This window comes from Rhinoraja longicauda, chromosome 2, assembly GCF_053455715.1.
Source record: "Rhinoraja longicauda isolate Sanriku21f chromosome 2, sRhiLon1.1, whole genome shotgun sequence".
NCBI lineage: Eukaryota > Metazoa > Chordata > Chondrichthyes > Rajiformes > Arhynchobatidae > Rhinoraja > Rhinoraja longicauda.
In genome coordinates this window covers 48,159,129-48,184,946 of record NC_135954.1, presented here as the reverse complement: position 1 = coordinate 48,184,946, position 25,818 = coordinate 48,159,129, and the positions used below count along the sequence as shown (strand labels likewise).

General features: G+C 42.1%; 1 protein-coding gene across 3 annotated transcripts in view; it reads left to right on the top strand.

Annotated features, from left to right (window-relative positions):
- tns3 (tensin 3) overlaps positions 1–25,818 on the top strand; it is a 374,519-nt gene that overhangs the window by 199,959 nt on the left and 148,742 nt on the right. For all 3 annotated transcript variants that reach the window (XM_078418541.1, XM_078418534.1, XM_078418548.1), the window contains exon 5: positions 23,135–23,176. In XM_078418541.1, coding sequence (XP_078274667.1) covers positions 23,135–23,176 — 42 coding nt within the window. The remainder of the gene's footprint in view (positions 1–23,134; positions 23,177–25,818) is intronic.

The window sequence follows — 25,818 nt, the reverse complement described above, 5'->3', positions numbered from 1 at the left end:
GTTGCACCCATCTTTAGCTTATGCTTGTTTTGGGGGCTAGTCCTCTTCAGTTTTCTCTTCAGCATATAAAAGGCATGCTCAATTGCGTTCAGATCGGGTGATTGACTTGGCCACTCAAGAATTGACCATTTTTTTAGCTTTGAAAAACTCCTTTGTTGCTTTAGAAGTATGTTTTGGATCATTGTCTTGCTGTAGCATGAACCGCCGGCCAATGAGTTTTGAGACATTTGTTTGAGCTTGAGCAGATAGGATGTGTCTATACACTTCAGAATTCATTATGCTACTACCATCAGCAGTTGTATCATCAATGAAGATAAGTGAGCCAGTACCTTCAGCAGCCATACATGCCCAGGCCATAACACCCCCAACACCGTGTTTCACAGATGAGGTGATATGCTTTGGATCTTGGGCAGTTCCTTCCCTCCTCCGTACTTTGCTCTTGCCATCACTCTGATATAAGTTAATCTTCGTCTCATCTGTCCACAAGACCTTTTTCCAAAACTGTGGTTGCTCGTTTAAGTACTTCTTGGCAAACTGTAACCTGGCCATCCTATTTTTGCAGCTAACCAGTGGTTTGCATCTTGCAGTGTTGCCTCTGTATTTCTGTTCATGGTCTTCTGCGGACAGTGGTCATAGACAAATCCACACCTGACCCCTAAAGAGTATTTCTGATCTGTCGGACAGGTGTTTGGGGAATATTTTTTATTATAGAGAGAATTCTTCTGTCATCAGCTGCGGAGGTCTTCCTTGGCCTGCCAGTCCCTTTGCGATTAGTAAGCTCACCAGTGCTCTCTATCTTCTTAATGATGTTTCAAACAGTTGATTTTGGTAAGCCTAAGGTTTGGCTGATGTCTCTATCAGTTTTATTCTTGTTTCTCAGTCAAATAATGGCTTCTTTGACTTTCATTGGCGCAACTTTGGTCCTCATGTTGATAAACAGCAATAAAAGTTCCCAAAGGTGATGGAAAGACTAGAGGAAAGAGTAGGTGCTGAGAGCTCTCTTATACCTGCATTAAGGAGGCAATTAAACACACCTGAGCAATTACAAACGCCTGTGAAGCTATGTGTCCCAAACATTATGGTGCCCTGAAATGAGGGGACTATATATATACACAGCTGTAATTTCTACATGTTGAAACCAAAATGTATAAAAATGGCCTTTAATAAAGTCTGACAATGTGCACTGTAACGACATGTGATATTTTTTTGTTCCAAATCTCAAATTGTGGAGTACAGAGGCAAATAAATAAATGATGGGTCTTTGTCCCAAACATTATGGAGGGCATTGTAGATGCATGATAAAGGAAATAGCGTTTAGTGCAAGATAAAGTCCAGTAAAGTGTGATCAACCATAGTCCAAGGGTCTCCATTGAGTTAGATAGTAGCTCAGGACTGCTCTCTAGTTGTTGGTAGGATATGATCTCTTTATTCAAGAAAAGCTGCTGGGGTAAGCCAGCTACAGGTGACTCCCACATTACGGCTGTCCAGTTATGGAAATCTGCCCTGATAGAATTCACAAATCATAAGCCAAAAATTTAGATACGGAATAAAATTCACTCTTATGTGGGATTAAAATGTAAATACAGCAAGATATAACATTTTTTCAACTTGCATTTCTTGGCCCAGCTTTGTGTTATGGAAAATGGCAAAATTACCCTGAGCAACTAAGAGGGTTTTTTGAAGAATTAACAAGCTTGATTGATGATGGCAACGTTGTTGATTTAATCTACTTGGACTTCACTAGGGCCTTTAATAAGGTCCCATGTGGAGAGCTAAAGGTTAGAGCCTATGAGATCCAAGGCGGGTTGGCAAATTATCAAACTTTCTAGGATTGTACTAACGCAATGAAAATCTACAGAATTCTGCTCCAGATTTGTTCGTCATACAGTCATAGAGTTAAGCTGCAACCTGTCCCTCTTGTACAGGTCATCTCTGCACCAATAGATGTTCCAATGGTCAAAATTCGGAATCCTTGCCCCCTACACCAACTACTCAGCCATGACTTCATTTCTAATATCTTGCTATTCCGACCCTCCCTAGCACCGGGAGTAATCCAGAAATTACCAAACGCTATATGTAATTTGTGCCAATGTGCACAACAACTTCTTGCTGCTCCCACTCCTCGAACATAGAACAGTACAGCATAAGAACAGACCCTTTGGCCCACAATGTCTATGTCGAACATGATGCCAAAACTATCTTTTATCTACCTGCACACAATCCGTATCCCTCCATCTCTGCATATCCATGTGCCTATTCCAAAGTCCAGGCACTCACCACCCTCTGTGTAAAAAAAAGTTGCCTGGCACATTTCCTTTAAATCTTGCCCCATTTCACCTGAAAGCTATGCCTTCTAGAATTTGTATTTTTTTTCATCCTGGGAAATGGTTCTGAATGTCTACTCTGTCTATGTTCTGTAGCCACTTTGACAAATCTTGGTCCCTGACAAGGGAGGAGTAGGGGGGAGGGGAGGGTGGGGCAACACCATCCTGGAATCCTGATTGCTGCCACAGAATCTCTTGCCTATCCCCCTAAATAACAAGACTCCTATCACCATCTGACTTCACCCTACCCTGCCGTACCTCAGCGAGTGGCCTGTTGCCACAGATCTGACTGTTGCTGCTGCTCTCCTTTGCACTGTCGTTCTCCCCAACACTATCCAAAAGAGTATACTTGTTTTACAGAGGAAAGGCACAGGAGATTCCTGCACTCTCTGCCTACTCCTTTCCCTGGTGGTTACCCACCTACCTGAGTACAGCTGACTGTACCACTGAGGCCAGCTGAGTGAAACTCCTATCTACGATGCCCTCGGTCTCCACACGATCCTGTGGTCATCCAGCCGCAGCTCCGGTTCCCTCACCCGGTCAGTCGGGAGCTGCTGCCGGGCCCATCCCATGTGTAGTCCTCAGGCGCACTGGAAGTCTCCCTGACTTCCCACATCGTGCAGGAAGAGCATAGTGGTGCCCGAACTGCCATCCCCACTGCGCTTTGACTTTTGTTAGAAGATTACAAAACAGACCTCGCCTCATCTTTCCTTCTACCTGCACTCAGCTTCCTTGCCAAACCCTCTCGAATCAAAGCCCCAACACTTACCCTCAAGCACAGTACTTACACCTCAACCCAGCCACTCCATAACAACCACTCCCGAATGACTGTTCTGCTAGGGCCTGCCTTCCTATTATGTATATCAGAAGCAGTCACTCCGGGGCGCTAACGGCTGCTATTTTAATCCGCCATGCCGCTCCTCCTCTCAGCTGCTCATTCGACAGTGAATCTAACCTGGCTTCACACTAATGGCTGCTTTTAAAACTTAGACATCGCTCACTCGACAGCGAATCTCCACCACCACCCTGTCCAAGGCCCTCAGCATGCCCAATTTGCAATAACCTGCCCATTTTCTCTGCTTGCTTTCTATTTTGCTTTTTCTTCTTTTCGCCAACCCTCTGGGCAAGTCATGGCCTAATCCCAGCTGGAAGCTGAGGAACGACAACCCTCCCGTTCCCTTCGATCGAATGTGTTCCTCAAGATTTTGTTGGTAATCAATGATTGAATGTTCAATTTAGTTTAGAGATACAGCGCGCTAACGGGCCCTTCGGCCCACTGAGTCCGCACCGACCAGCGATCCCTGCACATTAACTCTATCCTACATACACTAGGGACAATTTACGTTTATAGCAAGCCAATTAACCTACAAACATGTACGTCTTTGGAGTGTGGAAGAAAACTGAATATTTCTGAGAAAACCCACGCAGTTCACAGGGAGAACGTACAATTTCTGTACAGACAAGCACCCGTAATCAGGGTCGAACTCGTGTCTCTGGTGTTCTAAAGCAGCAACTCTACCACTGCGCCACTGAGCCATGATGGTGGAGGGCTGCTTTTGTGATTGAAACCCCGTGATCAGTGGTATACAACAGCAATCAGTGTTGGGGTGCTTACTGCATTTTATATGCACTAGTGAATTGGATGTGGATGTAGAAGGTGTGATTAGTACATTTGCAGGCACCAAAAATTGGTGGTGTTATTCATAGTGAGGAAAGTAGCACTAGGCTCCAGAATTATATTGATGAAAAGTTGGGTGGAACATGGCAGAAAGAATTTAATTCTGACAAATGCATTTTCGGAGGCCTAATCAGAGCAAGGGATATGCTATGAATGGTAGAACCCAAGGGCATATTGAGGAAGAGTGGATAGACACAAAGTGCTGGAATAACTCAGCGGGTCAGGCAGCATCTCTGAAGACAAAGGATGGATGTCGTTTTGGCGCGGGACCCTTCTTCAGGCTGAAGAAAGGGTCTGAAGAAGGATCCCAACCCGAAACTTCACCATCCTTTATCTCCAGAGATGCTGCCTGACTCGCTGAGTTGCCCCAGCACTTTGTGTCTATCTTCGGTATAAACCAAAGCACCTGAAGTTCCATTCTACACATTGAGGAAAAGAAGGACAGGTTCATAAAAGTGTATATAATTGCCCACCTCGAACAGCAAGTGAAGATTTATTTGACATTTGTGCCTTATAAGTTTCTTTTGAGTCCAGAATTACAGTTTTCAGTGAGGTAAATTAACCTTTCTCTTCATCCTGTAACTTCTATATTCTGAGCAGAAAAAAAAATACTTCTCTTCTTTAATAGATAGCGCCCCCCTGAGCAAAAGGTAGGGATTAAAACAGCTATATAAATTAGCAAGAGGACATTCATACAACATTGATCAAGTCAGCACAGAAATTTATAAAATAGTTTAAAACTATTGTCACTGCTTTGCTACCTTGCCCCTAGTTTTGTGGTATCTTCTACTTCATATATTGATCCATTTCTGCTTGAAAGATTTGGTTTTCCACTTCAGTAAGGTCATGCACCAGTGAAGCTGGACTTCAGTGCATATAAACGCTGGTTAAAGGCTCTGCTAATGATTTTAAAAATAGCTGACTTTTGATTTAATCACGGCTGCATTTGAGGCACCGCCCTATTGAACCACTTCTGCTTTGGTGCACATTGAAATCCCCGAGTTGAATAAGAGAGCAATATTAAGATGACTCATGGTGGTAAGAGTTTCCAAAGGACAAAGTCAAGATCAGTTACAAGGACTGAAGGAAGTTCTAAGTGATGGAAAGATCAAAACCCGTTTCCTTCATATTTGGGAGTGTGGTTAAGCTAATTTAATAAAAAGGCAAAGATAGTTAATTTAATAAGCTGTTAAAATCGATACTTGATGAAGTACCAATACCTGCATCTACATGGACTTGACTTTTCCTTGCTTACTGGTTTTTATATATGATAGACTGTTATGAATATCATGAATTACCGACTCCCAATTATGTATTTTATTTTTCTTGATGGTGCCAGTACCTGTATCTACAAGAATTTGACTTTTCCTTGCTTAGTGGATTTTAGTTATATCTTCTGTCATGTAACATCAAACTGTTGTTCCTGCCCCATGATGGATATTTAAAATAACTCATACATGCAAAGAAGGAGACTATGTTGCCACTGGGATACAGGCTTCTGAGAAATCTTCGGGTGACAGGCCTAGTTACGAGCGGCAATCCATAGTATTCTGCCTCACAAAATAAAGTAATAATTTTAAAAATTAAAGTATTATCTCTTTTAAGCACCACTCATAATTGACATTCTATTTATGATAAAACTTTATTTAGTACAATTAAAGTATATAAAAGGTACATAGAAACATGTCCCTTGATTCTGTTAGCCCTAACAGCTATATCTAACTCTCTCTTGAATACATCCAATGAATTGGCCTTCACTGCCTTCTGTGGCAGAGAATTCCACAGATTCACAACTCTCTGGGTGAAATGTTTTTCCTCATCTCAGTCCTAGATGGCATACCCTTTATTCTTAAACTGTGACCCCTGGTTCTGGACTCCCCCAACATGGGGAACATTTTTCCTGCATCTAGCCTGTCCGATCCCTTAAGAATTTTATATGTTTCTATAAGATCCCCTCTCATCCTTCTAAATTCCAGTGAATATAAGCCCAATTGATCCATTCTTACATCATATGTCAGTCCCGCCATCCCGGGAATTAACCTGGTGAACCTACGCTGCTCTCCCTCAATAGCAAGAATGTCCTTCCTCAAATTAGGAGACAAAACTGCACACAATACTCCAGATGTGGTCTCACCAGTAGGACCCCCATGCTCCATCTTTGGAGTGTGGAAGAAAACCAAGATCTCAGAGAAAATCCACATGGTCACGGGGAGAACGTACCAACTTCGTACAGACAGCACCCGTAGTCAGGATCGAACCCGGGTTTCCAGCGCTGTAAGGCAACAACTCTACTGTTGCGCCACCGTGCCTGAACAGATATTTCGGGGGACAGGTAAAGTTTGGAGGGATATGAGCCAGCACAGGCACAAGTTCAATAAGGCTGTATTACTGTAATCTGGTAATTTAACCACTGTGTCACTAATATACTCCAGAGATTGTCGCAGATTTGTCTTAGATCTCAGTTATTATCTATTTTGGCCAGGAACTTTATCAGTTTACTTTTTATGACTTCAGTTGGGAGGTGAACATGCATGCATGTTTGGAGAATAAAATGTTCCTTTGTCTGACTATCTTACTAACATTGACCTACTTGGCTAATAAATAATATGGTTAATGGGCAACTGTCTTGATACAAAACTCCAGCAAGGACTTTAGGAGTGGAGGGGCAGGAAGGTTTTATAATATACTATCATAGCATGAAAAGCATGGCAATGCATTGAAAATATTTGAAACAACACATCCAGCCTCTGGTGTTCCCTTTTTACTGGTGTTATTTAATGGTTGCAGTGCTCCAGTAACTTGTCATTGCTGAACAAAATTGTTTTTTGGAATGGTTTAGTCATTTGGGTAGCAAGTTACACTCGTGATTTGAACTCATTAGTTGACTACGTTCTTAAAACAAAATCAAAATTAGTAACAGCCCAGTGAGAAATGGAATCTTAAGTCAGCAGACTGCTTTGCAGCGAGCTCTGAGTGTTCACATTCAAGGAGCTTTCAGCACAAGGTTTACCTATCCTATGATGTTGCAATGCATATTGCTGTGTGAATGATAGATCTCAGGAACTCACACTTCAATATGTAGCCTTATTGTGCCTTTGAGTGAGTGAAAAAACAACAGGGTTTCACAGCAAATAAATGCATCATATAAAAAGATTGTCACTTTTCTGTTCTGTTCATGCATTGGGTTGGGAGGTCTGATTAGAATGTTTTCCTTACGATAGCTATTTGCTGCAACATATTCATTGTTGTAATTTTGGTTTAACTCACAATAACCAAGACCGATTTACAATTGTTTTCAGAGGGATCATTTAATTAAATCAAATGTAAAGACAAACACGCAATCATAACTGAAGATTAAAATAACTTCTCAGCTCATAATTATATGGTTGTGCAAAGGGAGATGTTTGTTATTATCAACTTCTTACAATTTTCATGAAATTGGGTGTTGTGCCCTTTATCTGTCCAAAGTCCAGATTGCATCAAATACACACATTCTGAATTTTTGACAGTAGATAAAATAAGTAAATAGAGTATTTCATAAACCCAAGGTGATAATTTTTTCTTCAACAAGCATTCTCTATCTGTAAGTTGAACAAAATTAGTCATGTGATATCAGATCAGCTTAAAATGTTTTCCTTTTAAACTGAAAGTAAATAGATTCAGTAGATTTGTGCAGTTGTTCAAGACGACAAAGGAAACAATGACTGTTAGTAACCAAACCCCTTAATTTATCGTGCCAAGCAATTCCAAATAAACAAAACAACAATTTTACTAAACGTTTTTAATTAACGTTTCTGTTCCACCTATATCAATTTGTTTCAATAGCTGCAGTACATAATGGATTTTCCCCAAAGAATATCTGTGAGAAGTTCAGTACGTCATAAATTAATCTTTTATTCCATAAATAATAGATATTTTACTTTGCAGTGTTACTGGGAAGTTGTAATCATTTGATATTGGCATTGATCTATTTTTGTTATGTGTACCGAGATTCTGAAAAAAACTGTTTTGCGTGCTATCCAGCCAGATCATACCATACATGAGTGCAATCATTAACAGAAAGTTGTTGTTCAGTAATCATTTTCTGTTTGTTATTAAAAAGGGAGAGTGATAGAAAAAAGCCACAGGTGGGGCAATAGATTTAGATACCCTGCTAACATTTGAGTTCATAACTAATCCTAATTAACTGGATAAAAGAGTTTCCGTTACTCTTGTTTAAAGGAGTTTTCAGAGAGTCTATCTAATGCCAGATGGGCATGTATTCACAGCACCAAACAGTCCAAGCCCCACCCAAAATGGTGTCGTGTTCATAGAAAATGGTCTCTATTGCAATGTGAAGCCGTGTCATCTGCGGGTGTTAAGCATCGCGACTTGCAAAATATTTAATTGTGTTTCGATTTATTTACAGTTTTCACACACATTCCGTGAAAGCAAATTTTGTTCTGCATCTGAAATTTTTGCCGACTGATTCTGAGAATTCTGTAAGGGCAACATTTCTGCAACCCAAAGGGAGTTAACGAGGGGCTCGCCTGTAAACTGTGTTAGACAGAAGTTGACGATAAGTGTCTCACAGAGTCGGTCATGTAGAAAACATTCGTCATGTACATATTATTCAAGAGAGCAGTAACGATATATGTCTGAAGACTAGAATGTTTTTAAATGCTTTTGAGAGCTTTCATTGTGTCACATATGTATGATCGGGAAAGAAGATGACATTCCATTTCCAGGGATGCTGCCTGACACAGAGTTACTCCAACATTTTGTGACTTTTTGTCACGCAGCATCTGCAGTTCCTTGTTTCTATAAAGGAGAAGGTGAGTTTAGTTTAGTTTATAGTTACGTGACTGATGTACAGTCAAAAGCTTTTGTTGCGTGCAAACCAGACAGCGGGTGGGTCTCCTTCTGATGCTTTGGTTTCCTCCGACATCCCATGGACGTGCGGGTTTGTAGGTTAAATTGACCTCTGTAAAATTACCCCTGATGTGTAGGGAAAGTGGGATAACGTAGAACTAGTGTGAACAGGTGATCGATGGCCACCCTCAAGTCGATGGGCCGAAGGGCATAAAACAGACAGTTGGGCAGGTACTGTAAAGTAGTTTAGTTTAGTTTAGAGATGCAGTATGGAAACAGGCCCACTGAGTCCATACCGACCATTGTGCAAACTCCACACAAATAGCGCACGAAGTTGGGATCAAACACGGGTGTCTGGTGCCCTGAGGCAGCAGCTCCACGTGAGTTGCCACTGTGCCACATGGAATGTGTGAAGTTATCAGCCTTGAATCTGAAGAATCAAATGAAAAATGTTCTGACTTTTGTTAGACAAGGGACAAGGGACAAGGGACCAAGGTTTTGCATATGCATGTTCTTTCTGTCGTTAGTTGAGGCATATTAATCATATTAGATCATACCAGATCTGTAGAACAATCAACTAGGCCTCAGCTCAGAGTGTAGAAAGTTGTGGCCAGGACTGATGAATTTTGGCCATGGAGAAAGATTAGAGCAATTATTTTTACTGGTGTGTCAAGTAATTGATTGTAGAATTAGAAAGGAAATTAGAGCTTTTTTTACCCATAGCTGGACGTGATCTGCTGAAAGGAGTGCTTGCAAGGTCGCATAGTGCAGAAATTAGTTCTTTGCCCCACCAAGATCCCATTTTATTCTTACCCTACACTAATTCCACATTATTCTCATAGTTTTCTTGTCAACTATTCCAAAATTCACCACTCACCAAGTCTTGACCCATACAATACAATACAATACAATATATCTTTATTGTCATTGTACCCAGGGGTACAACGAGATTGGGAATGCGCCTCCCATACGATGCACTAATTTAGGTAATTTAGACAGCAGCAACCCAACGAAACGAACAGTTGTAACAGTTTTGGACAGGGTAAAGTGCAAGTTGATCTATGCGTTGTGGCCATCCGGCTCAGCAGGACCGGTTCATAGCAGCTATGGCCCTGGGGATGAAGCTGTTCCTGAGTCTGGAGGTGCGGGCATAGAAGGCCTTGTATCGTCTGCCCGATGGAAGGAGTTCGAACAGACTGTTGCAGGGGTGTGAAGAGTCTTTGTGGATGCTGGTGGCTTTTCTGAGGCATCGTGTGTTGTAGATGCCCTCCAAGTCTGGTAGCTGTGTTCCGATGGCCCTCTGAGCTCTATGGACTACCCGCTGTAGAGCTTTCCTTTCTGCCTCCGTGCAGCTGAGGTACCACACAGGGATTCCATGCGTTAGGATGCTCTCTATGGTGCAGCGGTAGAAGGTCTTCAGCAGCTGTTGGGGTAGACCAGACTTTTTCAGTGTTCATCCGGGTCATTCCTCCTTCTCCCTGCTCCTGTTGGGCAAAAGGTACAGAAGCTTGAAAGTGTACACCAACGGACTCAGGGACAGCTTGTTCTCCTCAGTTATCAAGCTTCTGAATGGACCCTCCATGAGCTAGGGTACCATCCGACTTACTTCTGCTTATTGCAGACACTGGTCTTTGTCTATGGAACTGATGTGCTACATTGCTATATTCTGATTTCTTTATCTTGAGTTTGACTTGATTGTGGGGAAAGTGGGATAATGTAGAACTAGTGTGAGCAGGTGATCGATGGCCAGCCTGGAGACGATGGTAGAGTATTATCAAATCTGATTGAATAGCATGCAATACAAAGCTTTTTCACTGTACCTTGGTACACATGACAATAATAAAACCTAAACCAGGAGAAGGAATTTCTAGTGGCCACTTAATCAACTGAACTGAATGTTTTGGGGATATCAGAGGAAAATGGAGCACCCAGTGGAAACCCTTGCGGTCACAGAAAGAATGTGCAAACTGTGGTCAGACTGCATTTGGTATAATGTGAGCAGTTTTGGACCCCTTATCCGAGGAAGGATGTGCTGCCGTTGGAGAGGGTCCAGAGGAGGTTTACGAGAATGATTCCTGGAATGATTGGATTAACATATGATGAGCGTTTGACGGCACTGGGACTGAACTTCCGTTAATTTATAAAGATTGAGGGGGGACCTCATTGAAACGTACAGAATAGTGAAAGACCTGGATGGAGTGAGTGGAGAGGATGTTTCCACTAGTGGGAGAGTCTAGGACCAGAGGCCATATCCTCAGAATAAAAGGATGTGCTTTTAGAAAGGCAACGAGGAATTTCTTTAGGCAGAGTGTGGTGAATCTGTGGAATTTATTGCCACAGACGGCTGTGGAGGCCAGGTCAATGGATATTTTTAAGGCGGAGTTTGACAGATTCTTGATTAGTAAGGATGTCAGGGGGTTATGGGGAGAAGGCAGGAGAATGTGGTTGAGAGGGAAAGATAGATTGGCCATGATAGAATGGCGGAGTAGACTTGATGGGCCGAATGGCCTAATTCTGCACCTAGAACTTATGAACTCTACGCAGAAAGCACCAGAGTTCAGGATTGAATCCGGGTTACTGGTGGTGAGGCAGCAGCTCTACTATCTACAGAGTCAGAAATGCTGTTTGCATCTTTAGAACTACTTCAGTATCCACTTGAAGTTCCAGAGAGCCTGCAGGGTTTGGGGAGCGTGATTATGATCAGGTTGGATAGTTCTTCCTCAGCTGGCATGCACATGATGCACTAAATGGCCTCCTTTGGCGATGTAAATTGCTAATGATTCTACTAAACACCAGGGAGTGTGAAGTTAACATGGCAAATGGAATGTTAACCTTATCTCAGAAGGGTTGGAACACACGAGGAGAGTTGATACTGCCGATGTGTTGGAGCCTTATTGGAACCCATGTGAAGAACTGCATTTGTTTCTATCCACCAATTCTCCCGATACATATCGCAACCTCTGATAGTGCACAGCACCACAATATTTCTGGATAGAGTGGATGTGGAGAGGATGTTTCCACTAGTGAGAGAGTCCAGGGCCAGAGGCCAAAGCTTCGGAATAAAAGGACGCACCTTTAGGAAGGAGATGTGGAGAAATTTCTTTAGTCAGAGAATGATGAATCTGTGGAATTTATTGCCACGGAAAGTTGTGGAGGCCAAGTCAAAGGATATGTTTAAGGCAATGATAGATGGATTCTTGATTAATTACAGGTGTCAGGGGTTATGAGGAGATGGCTGGAGAATGAGATTGAGAGGGAAAGGTAGATTCATGATTGAATGGTGGAGTAGACTTGATGGGCCAAATGGCCTAATTCTGCCCCTATCACTTTTGAACATTTCTCACAATTTAAAGGATTTTGTGCCCATGTGTTCAAATTGCTTAATTTGTTACATAAGTTCTGGAAGAATCCAGAACAAGGGGCAAAATAAGATTGGAGCTATAATCGGTAATGAATCCCCAACCAAGCTTTACGGCTGCTGGGTCAAATCAAATCTCCAAATTTGAATGTTTTATCAGGTGAGCGTCGTGAGCATTATAGAGCACTGGCGGGGGAACAAAGTGCTGATTCATCATTGCATTTAACAACTGTAATTTCTTCTTCTTGTCAATATATTTGCAGTGTAGATTTATGGCCAGATGTAACCTTGTGCTTGTAACCTCTTTCTGCTCAGTAAAACATGCAGGATCAGGAGAAATTCAAGGAAGCGCAGTTGCAGAAGCTTATTCTAAAGCTATTGGTTACATGTATTCATGTAAATAAAGGAACTTGGAGAATATGCAGTCAGCATTTTTGGGATCTCGGCACCACTGACAGGGCCAACATTAGGCCTATTTCTAATTGCCCTTGAGAGGTTGGCTGTGAGCCACCTATATGAGCCCCGCAGTCTTTCAGGTGAAGGTTTAATTTAGTTTAGTTAATTATTGTCATGTGTACTGGGGTTCAGTGAAAAGCTTTTTTGTTGCTGCGTGCTACCCAGTCAGTGGAAAGACTACACATGATTACAATCAAGCCTTCCACAGTATGGGGAATAACTTTTAGTGCAAGACTAGACCAAGACCCAAACCTCTCCTGCATTGGTGCAGCACCCTCTTCCCCCCCCCCCCTCCCCTCTCCTCCCCTCCCCCCCTCCCCTCTCCTCCCCTCCCCTCCCCCTCCTCCCCTTCCCCTTCCCCCTCCCTCCAACCCACTTCCCCTCCCCCCCACTCCACCCCCCTCAACCCTCCTTATCCCCCCTCCCGTCCCTCCACCCCCTCCCTCCCTCCCTCCCTCCCTCCCTCGGAGATAGATTTAAACTTTAAAATGTAAATAACTTAAAAAATATAACACCGATTTCAATGAAACTTCTTCCATTAGCACCAATTGGACGATGGTGAGTAAGGTGGGCCTAAAATTCCCGTGCTTTCGTGTACATTTTTGGCTGTATTTCAGGAACAAACAAACACGAGTTTTAGTACATAGATAAAGTCCTGTAAAGTCTGTTTAAAGATAGTCTGAGTGTCCAATTGACAAATCGTTCTCATTTAATGGTGGGAGAACTGGAGGGGCAATCAAGAGGTGCTGAATCCCCAACTGTGCAAATGAGTTCACTATCTCCAAGGGTGGGTGGGATGGCATTGGATGAGTTATCATGAAAGCAGCCACACAGTGAGGAGAATCCAACCGGTTTCCTTGACCAGACTGTGCCTCCACTGACCTGGCTCCACTTCCGAACACAAAGGTACCGAGTGATCGGCAATAATTACATGCCCGGAATAAACATACCCCAACAAATTAAATGATCTCATGTCACGATCACGCCTGTCATAGCGACCAGCGCCAGACACAAAGCACTGGAGTAACTCAGCGGGTCAGGCAGCATCTCTGGAAAACATGGTTAGGTGATGTTTCCAGTCAGGACCCTTCGGGAACTATGGTCAGGAACCAGCGTATCATTACAGTTGACTGCGCGGTTAAATTCAGATTCAGAAGGTACTTCCATAATGCCGTTGGGAAAGAGTTCCAGGATTTATGACAATAACAGACCAGTTAGGATGATGTACAACTTAGAGGCAAATCTGTTGGCGATGGCCTACCCATCCATCTACTGCGGTTGTCCTCCCTGGTGGTAGAGTTTGTGGGAATTGTTTGGTGCTTTTGCAGTAACCTGGGCCAAGAACATTGTGTAGATAGATAGTGCACATAGCAGCCAGTATGCTTTGAATGTCCTAATGATACCGCTGGAAGTCATTCAACCTTATTTAACTCATGAGTTATAGGAGCAAAATGAGGCTATTCGGCCCATCAAGTCTACTCCACCATTCAACCATGGCTGATCTATCTTTTCCTCTCAACCCCATTATGCTGGTGAATGCTTGCCGATCAAGCAGGCTTTCTCCTGCATGGTGTGGAGCTTCTTTAGTATTGGTGAACAAGCTCAGGGAGATGGATGTGTGCAGCTTACAGCAGGCAGAATATGATCAGCATAAATATAGATGCTGGAGGCTATCTAATGGAGTGTTGGAAGAGATAAGTCTGGAGATAAGAAAGCAATTGTTAGAAACGGAGAAACATAGAAAATAGATGCAGGAGTAGGCCATTCTGCCCTTCGAGCCATTCCATATGATCCTGGCTGATCATCCAAAATCAGTACCCCGTTCCTGCTTTCTCCCCATATTCCTTGATTCCGTTAGCCCCAAGAGCTATATCCAACTAACTGTAGTTTAGTTTATTGTCACGTGTACCGAGGGACAGTGAAAAGCTTTTGTTTGCCTGCTATCCACTCAAAGGACTCTACATGATGGCAATCAAGCCGTTAAAGTTAAAGGATCAAGGGTACAACGTTTAGTGCAAGATAAAGATCGTATAGGGGAATACAGATATGGCCCCATATCAAATACAATGCAAAGATGTTGAACACTTTTGTTTTCAGTCTGACTTAGTAGTCCATGCCGTAACAGCCGTGGAAGGGTACGGTAACGGTGACCAAGGCAATGTTCTCAGGTGCCCTCCTGTTTGATCAGAGGAAATTATAATTTTTCCAAGACAGGCATCCCGGAAGGAGTCTTGACTGCACAGAGACATTAGGGAGATGGAGAGAGGTGATGGAGAATTCAAACCGGGCATCATCAATCCCCCAACCTCCATGTGGAAAACTTGTTTCTCAGATTGTTATGAAATCTTTCCCTTCTCACCTTGAACCTCTGCCTCTTCTAGTTTTATTGTGTCTCCTTTACTCTGCCACCAACTGACGCAGCTTATCGAATTTCTCCTATTAACTCAAGCCCTCCATTTATCTCATATTCAGAACATATATTGGTCCACTTGTCTTCTGAAGTGATTGTAATCATTTTGTGCACTGAATTCCCAAAGTCATTACATGTGCAGGAATTGTTTGAGGGAGGCTTGGTGCCCAAGACACTTATAATTCACTTCAGACGGTAACTGCAGAGTCTTTATCATCCAGGAAGCACTTAGAGGAGCAGCTGGTAGAGTTATTGCCTCACAGCACCAAAGACTCAGATCTTGGGACTGTAAGACTTGTTTCCTTTCTTTCCTAGGTTCCAGTTCGATCCTGACCAAAGGTTCCGTCTGTGTGCAGTTTGACTGTTCTACCTGGAATCTCATGGATTTCCTGCAGCTGCTCTGGATTCCTACCACAACCGGAGACTTGCAGATTTGTCGATTAATTGGCCACTGTTCAATTACCCCTAATGTGTAGGGAGTGGGTGAGAAAGTGGGATAACACAGAACTACTGTGAACAGGTGATCCTTGGTCGCCGGGCCCTTGTTGGGCCGAAGGGCCAGTTTCCATGCTGCATCTCTAAACTAAACTACAGATGAGCAGGTTTAACTTTTCATTCATTTGGAGAGTAAAAACATACATCTGACCTTTTCGCTCTGGAATTTTATTGCAAGCCCAAAACAATATTTTGGAATCAATCTCTTGGACTGTTTTCTAACTGATAAAGTATATTTCCAAACGGGTGAAGTCTCAGAGGTTCGTGATTGCTTATTAAAGTGCCTTCCCATTGCCAGGAAAGGGAGGTACGATGATAGAGTTGCTACCTTACAGCAACAGGGTCCTGGATTCAATCTTGACTGCGGGTACTGCTGTCTGTACGGAGTTTGTATGTTCTCCCTGTGACCGCATGGGTTTTCCCCGAGATCTCCGGTTTCCTCTCACATTCCAAAGACGCACACAATTGTAGGTTAATTGGCTTGGTATAATTGTACAAATTGTCCCTAGTGTGCGCAGGATAGTGTTAGTGTGCGGGGTTCGCTGGTCGGCGAGGACTCGGTGGGCCAAAGGGCCTGTTCCCTCGCTGAATCTCTAAACTAAACTAAAGGAAATAAGTGTTACAGTCCCACGGCGTGAACAAAGTTTCATAGTCGGTTGGGCTTCAGGAGATGTGTAAATGAGGGCATTTCATAATTGCGTAAAGAGGAACCCTTAGGGTTATGCAGCAAGGGCATTGGCGAGACATTTGATTCGGCTGCTTTAACATCGACTTATTTTGTTGGAAGAAGTCTTGCAGGAATGGAAATTAGCTGTATGATTTACAAGGACTATGTTTGACATATGTAAGGTTAGTATGAATGTGTAGAAAAATCCAAATGTGAAGTAAATCAGCTGTTTTCAGGGAAATTGAGCTGTATGATACATTATCAGTACTTCTGTGTGGGGTGGGAAACTTTAACCTTGGGCAAATGTACTCAATCATTGAGTGCATGACTCTATAGTTTGCTGAAGAAGTCTTTGAAGCCTTGCCGGTGGAAAGCTGAAAATAGATTTGTTAGTGTAACATTTTCACGATGCTTTGTTCTGTGTTCATGTATAACTTTCAGTTTTGGAGAACTTGCACTCTAAAGCATATGACTTATTTAGTCTTAGTTTCAAACTGCTATTATTTTCTTGGTTTCTTTTTTTGCTGGTTGTTTTTGAATTTTACCGGTATCTGATCATCCAGGAAAAAGTATAATAGACTGCATACAGATTTTCTATTATACGGTCGCCCTGTTCTCTGTTACAGTCACAGCCTGAAATTTATAGTTGTTACATGTTTTATGAAATCTAAATGTAGATCTTAAGGAAGTTTCATCAGGCTGGTATGAATCACGCCAATTCGGGCAAATACTTAGTTGTGAGAATTTTAAAGGAATTACGTGTTAAAAAAACAAACAAACAATAATGTAGTAAATTGCAAACAATTCCGACTCAGTGACCTTGAAATTCATTGTTGCCATGGGAAGTGTGCAGAAGGGCCAACATGTCAAGATGGGTTGAATGGCCGTTTTCCTTGCTGTAAAATTCATGACCCTAAGGGTCATTGCGTGTTTTCTCTGTGATTATTTATGTGTGAGTCCACCACAGTAGAATTCAGCAGTGACTGAATTCTCAAGGCTCACTTGAACTGAAATGATCGACGAGTTGAGGCGAGTGATCTGTGGGAGGGAGTCCGTACAGTGAGGTGGGAAAGTTGACTCGAGGTGGAACGGTGAGAAAGGAAGCCGATGTAAGTGGGGGTCAATAGACAATAGACAATAGGTGCAGGAGTAGGCCATTCGGCCCTTCGAGCCAGCACCGCCATTCAATGTAATCATGGCTGATCATTCTCAATCAGTACCCCGTTCCTGCTTTCTCCCCATACCCCCTGACTCCGCTATCCTTAAGAGCTCTATCTAGCTCTCTCTTGAATGTATTCAGAGAATTGGCCTTCACTGCCCTCTGAGGCAGAGAATTCCACAGATTCACAACTCTCTGACTAAAAAAGTTTTTCCTCATCTCTGTTCTAAATGGCCTACCCCTTATTCTTAAACTGTGGCCCCTGGTTCTGGACTCCCCCAACATTGGGAACATGTTTCCTGCCTCTAACGTGTCCAACCCCTTAATAATCTTATACATTTCGATAAGATCCCCTCTCATCCTTCTAAATTCCAGTGTATACAAACCTAGTCACTCCAGTCTTTCAACATATGACAGTCCCGCCATTCCGGGAATTCCGGGTCTCATAAGATCATAAATGATAGGAGCAGATTCGGCCATTCGGCCCATCAAGTCTCCGCCATTCAATCGTGGCTAATCTATCCCTCCCTCTGAACCCCATTCTCCTGCCTTCTCCCCATAACCCCCGACATCCTTACAAATCAAGAAACTTTCTATCTGTGCCTTAAAAATATCCATTGACGGCCTCCATAGCCTTCTGTGGCGAAGAATTCCACAGATTCACCATCCACTGACTAAAGAAATTCCTTCTCATCTCCTTCCTAAAGGAACATCCTTTAATTCTGAGGCTATGACCTCTAGTCCTTGTGGAAACATCCTCTCCACATCCACTCTATCCAAACCTTTCACTATTCGGTAAGTTTCAATGAGGCCCCCCCTCATTCTTCTAAACTCCAGCGAGTACAGGCCCAGTGCCATCAAATGCTCATCATATGTTAACCCATTCATTCCTGGGATCATTCTTGTAAACCTTTTCTGGACCCTCTACAGCGCCAGCACACCCTTCCTCAGATATGGTGTCCAAAGGTTCTCTTTGCATCATCTGCACTCCCATTGTCTGTACATCTCTAAGTTCTCTTTGAACGATGCTTCCTGCTGGCCATGCAAGAATCTGAAATGTATGAGTTATTCTCCCCGATTGGATACGGTTCTTGGAAATCACCTGCAGAGATGTTATACCTGACTTTATTAGTCCACAAATGGATCCCCTGCTGGGGGTCCCAGTCCCCAGGTTACAGCTGATGTTGTTCCGATAAATGTTAAACCTTCATGTTACAGGTGCATAACGCAGATAAGTGACTTAATATAAAAATATAAATAATAGCCGTTCAGTAAATGCCCTTGGGCTGAAACCTCCTCTGGTAGGTTCATTCATTTGTACATTTGTAAAAACTGTGTCGTTCATCTACAGTAGTTGTGAGACTGATCACAGGCGCACATCAGAACTAGGCGACCTGATTTTCCAAGCAATGTTCGGAATAAATGGTATACAGCTAATGGCATCAATTTGTGCGTTCTTGATGCAAAAAGTTCACCTCTGCAGTAAGTGTGATTTGTGATGGGAAGTGCCTGATCGAATTTCCAGAGTGGCAAGATTTGGTTTAGACTTGTTGGTAATTGTGCACCATTCCAGAAATAATCAATCCTTCATCTATTTAACACTACAAAAATCAATATTGTGCATACATCGCAAGGCTTTTTTGACTGCTTTTTTGACTTTTTTTGTTGACTTCGATGGAATCTAATTTTAGGCTTGGAATACAGCTGCAAATTCTATACTGAGTGTTTATCACTTTTAATCTGACCATCAATTCCCTAATTAACATTTCAAAATATTCCATTCAGAAGCTTTTGGCTAAAACCCTAATACAATATTTTCTCTTTATTTTTGGACTTTTTTAATGATACACATTCAAAATCTGTATGCTATATTCAACATTATTCTTGTGCTCCACACTGTGATTGCTCAGACCACCCAGTTTTGGAAATAGAATAACAAGAAAGAGGCTGTCGTGATTAATTTAGGCTGGGGTCATCTTGTCGTCTTTCTTCTTTTATAAATTGGATGTCCATATAAACAGGAAGGATGTAATGCTCATGTCGAAGTATGGAATGGAATACGTTATTGTCACGTGTGACAAGACACAGTGAAATTCTGTGCTTGTATTCCCAATGTATACAAATAGTGACCACCTACTGCGCTGACAAAGCTACGAAGCACGTTGGCTCCTCCTTTCGTTCCCCCCCACCCCCTCCCTCTTCACAGCGGTTCCCCCACGCCAGGTCCCCATTGTCCTTTGTTCTCCCTCCCTCCCCATTGTCCGTTGTTCCACCCCCCCCCCCCCCCTCACGATGGTCCCCCCACCTCCCTCACGGCGGTATGACTATGTGGCAGACCAGATTGAACATCAGAGATCATATTTTAAAATATTACTCTATACTTCGGACCAATTGAGCATTGATCGTGTATTCAAAGGTTGAAGTGGACAACTGCTCACCTAATACAACCTACAGAATACACAATAGACCTGCCTAATGAGGCAGAATTTACAAAGTACTAAATGGACTTCATACAACCACTGGGACTGTATTCACTGAATAGTTGAGATCTCCTTTAAATCACCTTTTTACCTGTCATGATTTCTCCTGATTATCCTTGGTGTCATATTTTGTTTGCCCATGCTCTTATGGGGCATCTTGGAAAATGTTACTATTTCAAATACACTGCATGCACGCAATATAGTCTTTGCAAGCAAGGGAACTCTTAGCTCCAATCTCCAATCGGTCAGCAATAACAGTTACCTTGAGTAACTCTTAACATGAGGGTAAGCAAATTAGCTAGGGTGTTAAGATGAAACAAGAGGGTAGAAGTAGGATTGCAGCAGCATCACCTGTAACTGAATAGCCATGGTCTGCTTGGTTCCTAGTTGTGATGAATGGCATGGCTGAGTCTGATAGGTCAGCCATCCATCGACCCATATCCCAAGACGTAGTACTATTTCCAATAATCTGCCCATCAAAACCCAAGTAAGCCGTGTCCGCCTATCACTTGACATGCTCAGCCCACCCCTGTCTTTCTTTTCCAGCTTTCTTCCCTCTACTGGAGTATTATGTGCAATTTTGGTCTCCTAATTTGAGGAAGGACATTATTGCTATTGAGGGAGTGCAGTGTATGTTCACCAAGTTAATTCTCGGGATGGCAGGACTGACATATGATGAAAGATTGGGTCGACTGGGCTTGTATTCATGGGAATTTAGAAGGATGAGAGGAGATCTCATAGATAGAAACATATAAAATTCTTAAAGGAATGGACAGGCTAGATGCAGGAAAAATCTTCCCGATGTTGGGGAGTCCAGAACCAGGGTCACAGTTTAAGAATAAGGGGTAGGCCATTTAGGATTGAGATGAGGAAAAACCTTTTCACCCAGAGGAGGCCAATTCACTGGATATTTTCAAGAGGGAGTTAGATTTAGCTCAGGTCTAAAGGAATCAGGGGATATGGGGAAAAAGCAGGAACGGGATGCTGCTTTTTGATGATCAGCTATGATCATATTGAATGGTGGTGCTGGCTCGAAGGGCCGAATGGCCTAAACCTGCACCTGTTTTTCTATGCCTCTAAATTGAAATCAGTGTTGTGGCTGGAGTCACCAATGAATCCCGACTATTGAACCAGGCAAGATGGGTGTCAGAGGTAGAAGGCAGGAGAATGGGGTTAGGAAGGAGAGATAGATCAGCCATGATTTGATGGCGGAGTAGACTTGATCGACCGAATCACCTAATTCTGCTTCTATCATTTATGGTCTTACGAAGATAGACACAAAATGCTGGAGTGGGTCAGACAGCAACTCTGGAGAAAAGGAATAGGCAACATTTCGGGTCGGAACCTTCCTCAAACACCAGGCAAACCTGGCTGCAATTTAGTTTAGTTTTAGTGATACAACATGGAAACATACCCTCCAGCCCGTGTAGGCCACGCCAACCATCTTGTCACCCGTTCACACCAGTTCTATGTTATCTCACTTTCACATCCACTCCCCTACACATTCGGGGCATTTTACAGAGTCCAATTAACCAACCAACCCAGATTTGTAGCACTCACAAATAGAAAACAGCTAGAGTATAGTAATACCTACAGTATTTTCTTTAGAAGCTGTAAGATTCACGAACTGAAATGTAATGGAGTCTCTGAGGCTCAAATTATGACACAAACTTTGAATATTGCATTCTTTTAATGCCATAACACTGCGTATTGAAGCAATTTAAATCCTTAATTTAAATTTACTTTTTTTATCCTTGATATTCCTTGTTCATATTTTTGTTCTGCAGTTGTGACACACTGCTTGTATGTTAAATACATCACCAAGACATTTTTACCCCTCGTTTTATTAATCTTCTGGTAGCCATGTGGGAATGAATAGACAATAGACAATAGGTGCAGGAGTAGGCCATTCAGCCCTTCGATCACTCTCAATCAGTACCCCGTTCCTGCCTTCTCCCCATACCCCCTCACTCCGCTATCCTTAAGAGCTCTATCCAGCTCTCTCTTGAAAGCATCCAACGTCCTTGTCCCTGAAGAGGCAAGCACTTTGCTCTGTTTGTTTCCATGGAGACGTGTAGCGTGAAGTTTACGTTTACTTATTCGTTTCACTTCATCAAGTGGTGATTTGGGCAAGGTTAAAGTGCAGTCTGTGCTTTCTGCAAGAGTTCATGCTGTTAGTTTTGGAGTAAAGGGAACACGGTGCCTGGAGATGACTCACAAGCTGGATGTGTAGATGTTCCATCTGCTGTTTGATAGTCAATAAAAAGATGAGAGAAGTCACATTTCTGGACATGTGGGCAGTGAAACATTTTGTGTGAGGAGGATGAGGGGGGGGGGGGGGGCAGGCGGTGGGAGGGGAAAATGACACAGCAAACTTATTGTAAACATCAAATCCTTCTTTGTGTTGACCAAAAGTGCAGGTTCTCGACCTGAAAAGTCACCCATTCCTTCTCTCTAGAGATGCTGCCTGTCCCGCTGAGTTACTCCAGCTTTTTGTTTCTATCTATTGTTTCTATTATATAATATTTTTTAAGTAATTGGACACGTCTGCTAAAGTGCAGGAATTTATTTTTAGTTTGATTTTATTTTTATTTTAGAGAATTCAGTGTCCAGCCTTGAGTTTCATTTTTAGGAGTTGCCGTCCACAGATGATGTGAGGGAAGATCCATGGATGATGTTGGTGAAGGGCGTTGCTGGAGATATGAGCAGAAAGGGGAACTGAACAGATTTTTTTTCTTGCTTTGCCACAGGCAGAAAGAAAGACCTGAAAAGAAACTGTTTTGTGGGGGAAAGTTGAGAGCGAGTCTAGGGCATGCTTCAGGTCAGCATTCTCACGAGTTCAGTTAATCTGCAGGCTTGTCATAACGGTCGGAGGGGCAACTTCTGAACCTTTCTCAGGTCACGCAGATGAAGTGCATCAGCCAAACAGCCTTGTTGTGTTTCCACTTTTGCTTGGTGCCTTGGGATACATTTAGAGATAGGATGACAAAGATCCTTGAGCTGCTTCTGCTCTGATCAAGTCGGGGTAAAATTTCATGGTAAGTGAGGATTATTCATTATCTGTGACACATGACCTGTGTGCGAAGATCCTACTGCAAGAACTGACTAAATTATGAGGTGGATTCTCCGGAGAGCTTTTCTCAACAGAGTTTCAATGCAAATAGTGACTTCTATTATGACAAGCACAATTGGATGATAACATTGGATTTTATGATACAAATATATTACAGAATTCTCCCTTCTCTTTCTCTTACAGCCCGATAACTCTGATGCATTTCTAAGTCATGTAAACAATCCGGTAGGTAATGTTTGATTTCAGTATTAACTCACGCGTAACGTGACAAGTCTGAACAAAAGCCAATGCCTCTTCTCTATTGTAGCAGCAACAGACTGCAGAAGATATTTTCTTTTCTATTATTATGACTATTTTCACGAGTATTGTTGTTACAGGCTTTTTTCTTAGACCATTGATTTTGCGCAGATTGTATTTATTAGGTGGGAGCGCTTGGTGGGAAGTTGTGGAACTCAAATCAATGTTTAATTGCTTTTGATGTTAAGCTTTTTAAACTCCTGCTCTTTTCAAGGAGCTTTCATATGTGTGGCCAATTGCTTTATTTTCCACAATATTTTGAACAGCTATAGGAGATTTAATTGGATTTTAACGTGACACTGCACTGTTAGAAGTGTCATTCATGTTCTACATTGCCTTTGTCATTAAAAAATGTGCTGATCCTGGACTCCTTACGGGGTAGTTCTGTAGATTAATGCGATTAGATTGAGAAAAATGAAGGGCTCATTTGTGTGATGGAGTTAGCATGAGCGATTTGAATCAAAATATGGTGATACAAGTGTTAGCTAACTGACTTCTTTAAAGACATATCTGTTCAATAACATGTTTGTGCATGTGTGTAGATGTTATAGTACGGTTTTCTATACTGTCTCTAAGTAATATCTCTCATTTATTTCCTGCCTCCTTCGCCCCCACCCCTCCCATCATTATCCTCTCCAATCATGTGTGTTTAATATATCTTAATTTGGTTCATTTTTATAGGGGGAGAGAAAATGAGTTTAGGCTGCAATATTAAACTTAGTTTGGTCATCTGTGATAAAAATTGCCTTCCTGCCAGCATTTAGCACCTACATTGAGAAATGTTAAACAAACTTTAATGCATTTTCTTGTGAACAAATTATCATTGTTTCAAAACTTCTTGATCTGACATGTAAATAGCAAAATGGTAAAAACCAAAAAGATCTATAATATATTGAGCAGAAGGAGCCTTGCTAAAGGGAATTTCCTGTAGATGCAGAATTTTTTAAATGTTGAGTTGATTGTGATAGTCCCAATGAAAACCTGCATTGAGATTGAGCACAAGGTACTTGCAGAAGGGAATTTTCTTGTCGATATATCATTTTCGTATGAGTTGTGCAATATCTAGGGTAAACGATCCCCTGCACTGGTGGTTTGAATTTTTTTTAAAATCGCTTTTCTGAAAGATGCTTTTAGTGAACCGAAGCAGTGGCCAAATTGGATTCATTTTGCTGTGTTTTAAATTACAAACTGAAAATTAATTGTAATGCAGGACCAGTTTATTGCCATTAATCAATGTATAAGTAAGAACATTAATTTTACTCTGACAATGTTTCATTTTATTATTGTATTTAAATTATTCCATTGTACAGTCACCATGACCACACCATCCCTGCTGATCCTGCATATTAAACAATGAGTGGTCAAATCGTTTTAACTATTTGCCCATGCAATTGGCATTAATCATAATGGCTCCACTTCAATTATGATAAACAGGCAAAATATTTAGGACAATTCTAAGTAGCGGCATCTTATAATATGTGATTACCTCTCATTAACATTGCTTGTTGCTAATCAGATCTTTTGTTTTAAGTGTTTCTCAATTAATCTTGTCATGAGAAAATATTTTATTTTGTTTTACAAGGGGGAATTATATTTTTAACAACTAAATATCTGGCCATTTCTTGCTGACCTTGATATCAATCCTGATGAAAGCTCGTTGACATGAATCATTAACAGTTTCTTTCCTCATGAGTGCTGCTCACTTGTTGACCATCTTCAGCCTTTTCTGTTTTTATTTTGGATTTCTGGCTTATGGACTGTTTTGCTTTCAAGTTCCATTTTTAAATAAGTTTAACAAGTGATGTGTTGTGGAGTAATAATTGTTGTAGCTGCTGTTAAATTTGATTTTGTGACTACTATTGACGTGAGATTAACCAGCTGTTATTTGTTGCTGTTAATCAAACATGATGCAGAATCAAGGAACTGCAAATGCTAGTTTACTAAATAAAAGTTGCATTTATCGGAGTCCGAGAAACCCTACACCTCCGCAGAGGCATAGATATGGCACTGGCTGTGGCAAAGCGATGGCATAGATATGGCACTGGCTGTGGCAAAGATATGGCATAGATATGGCACTGGCTGTGGCAAAGATATGGCATAGATATGGCACTGGCTGTGGCAAAGATATGGCATAGATATGGCACTGGCTGTGGCAAAGATATGCCTCTGTGGCAAAGCGATGGCATAGATATGGCACTGGCTGTGGCAAAGCGATGGCAGAACGTCGTCTGACACACGAACGAAAACTTTAAAAAATACAAAACTTGCTGGAATAACTCAGCGGGTCAGGCAGCATCTCTGGAGAACATGGATTGGTGACGTTTTGGGTAGGGGCCCTTCTTCAGACTCTGAATACCCATCCAGACCTGAGTCTGAGGAAGGGTCCTGGCTCAAAATGTCACCTATCTGTGTTGTCCAGGGATGTTGCCTGAACTACTGAGTTACTCCAGCATGTTGTGTCATTTTTTAATCATACATGACAATTGTCGCATGTGGTTGAATACAAAAAAAGATTTACTTTCCAGCATCTTAGAGGAAGAGAGATTGCAAGTAGGTCAAATGTGCCTGTT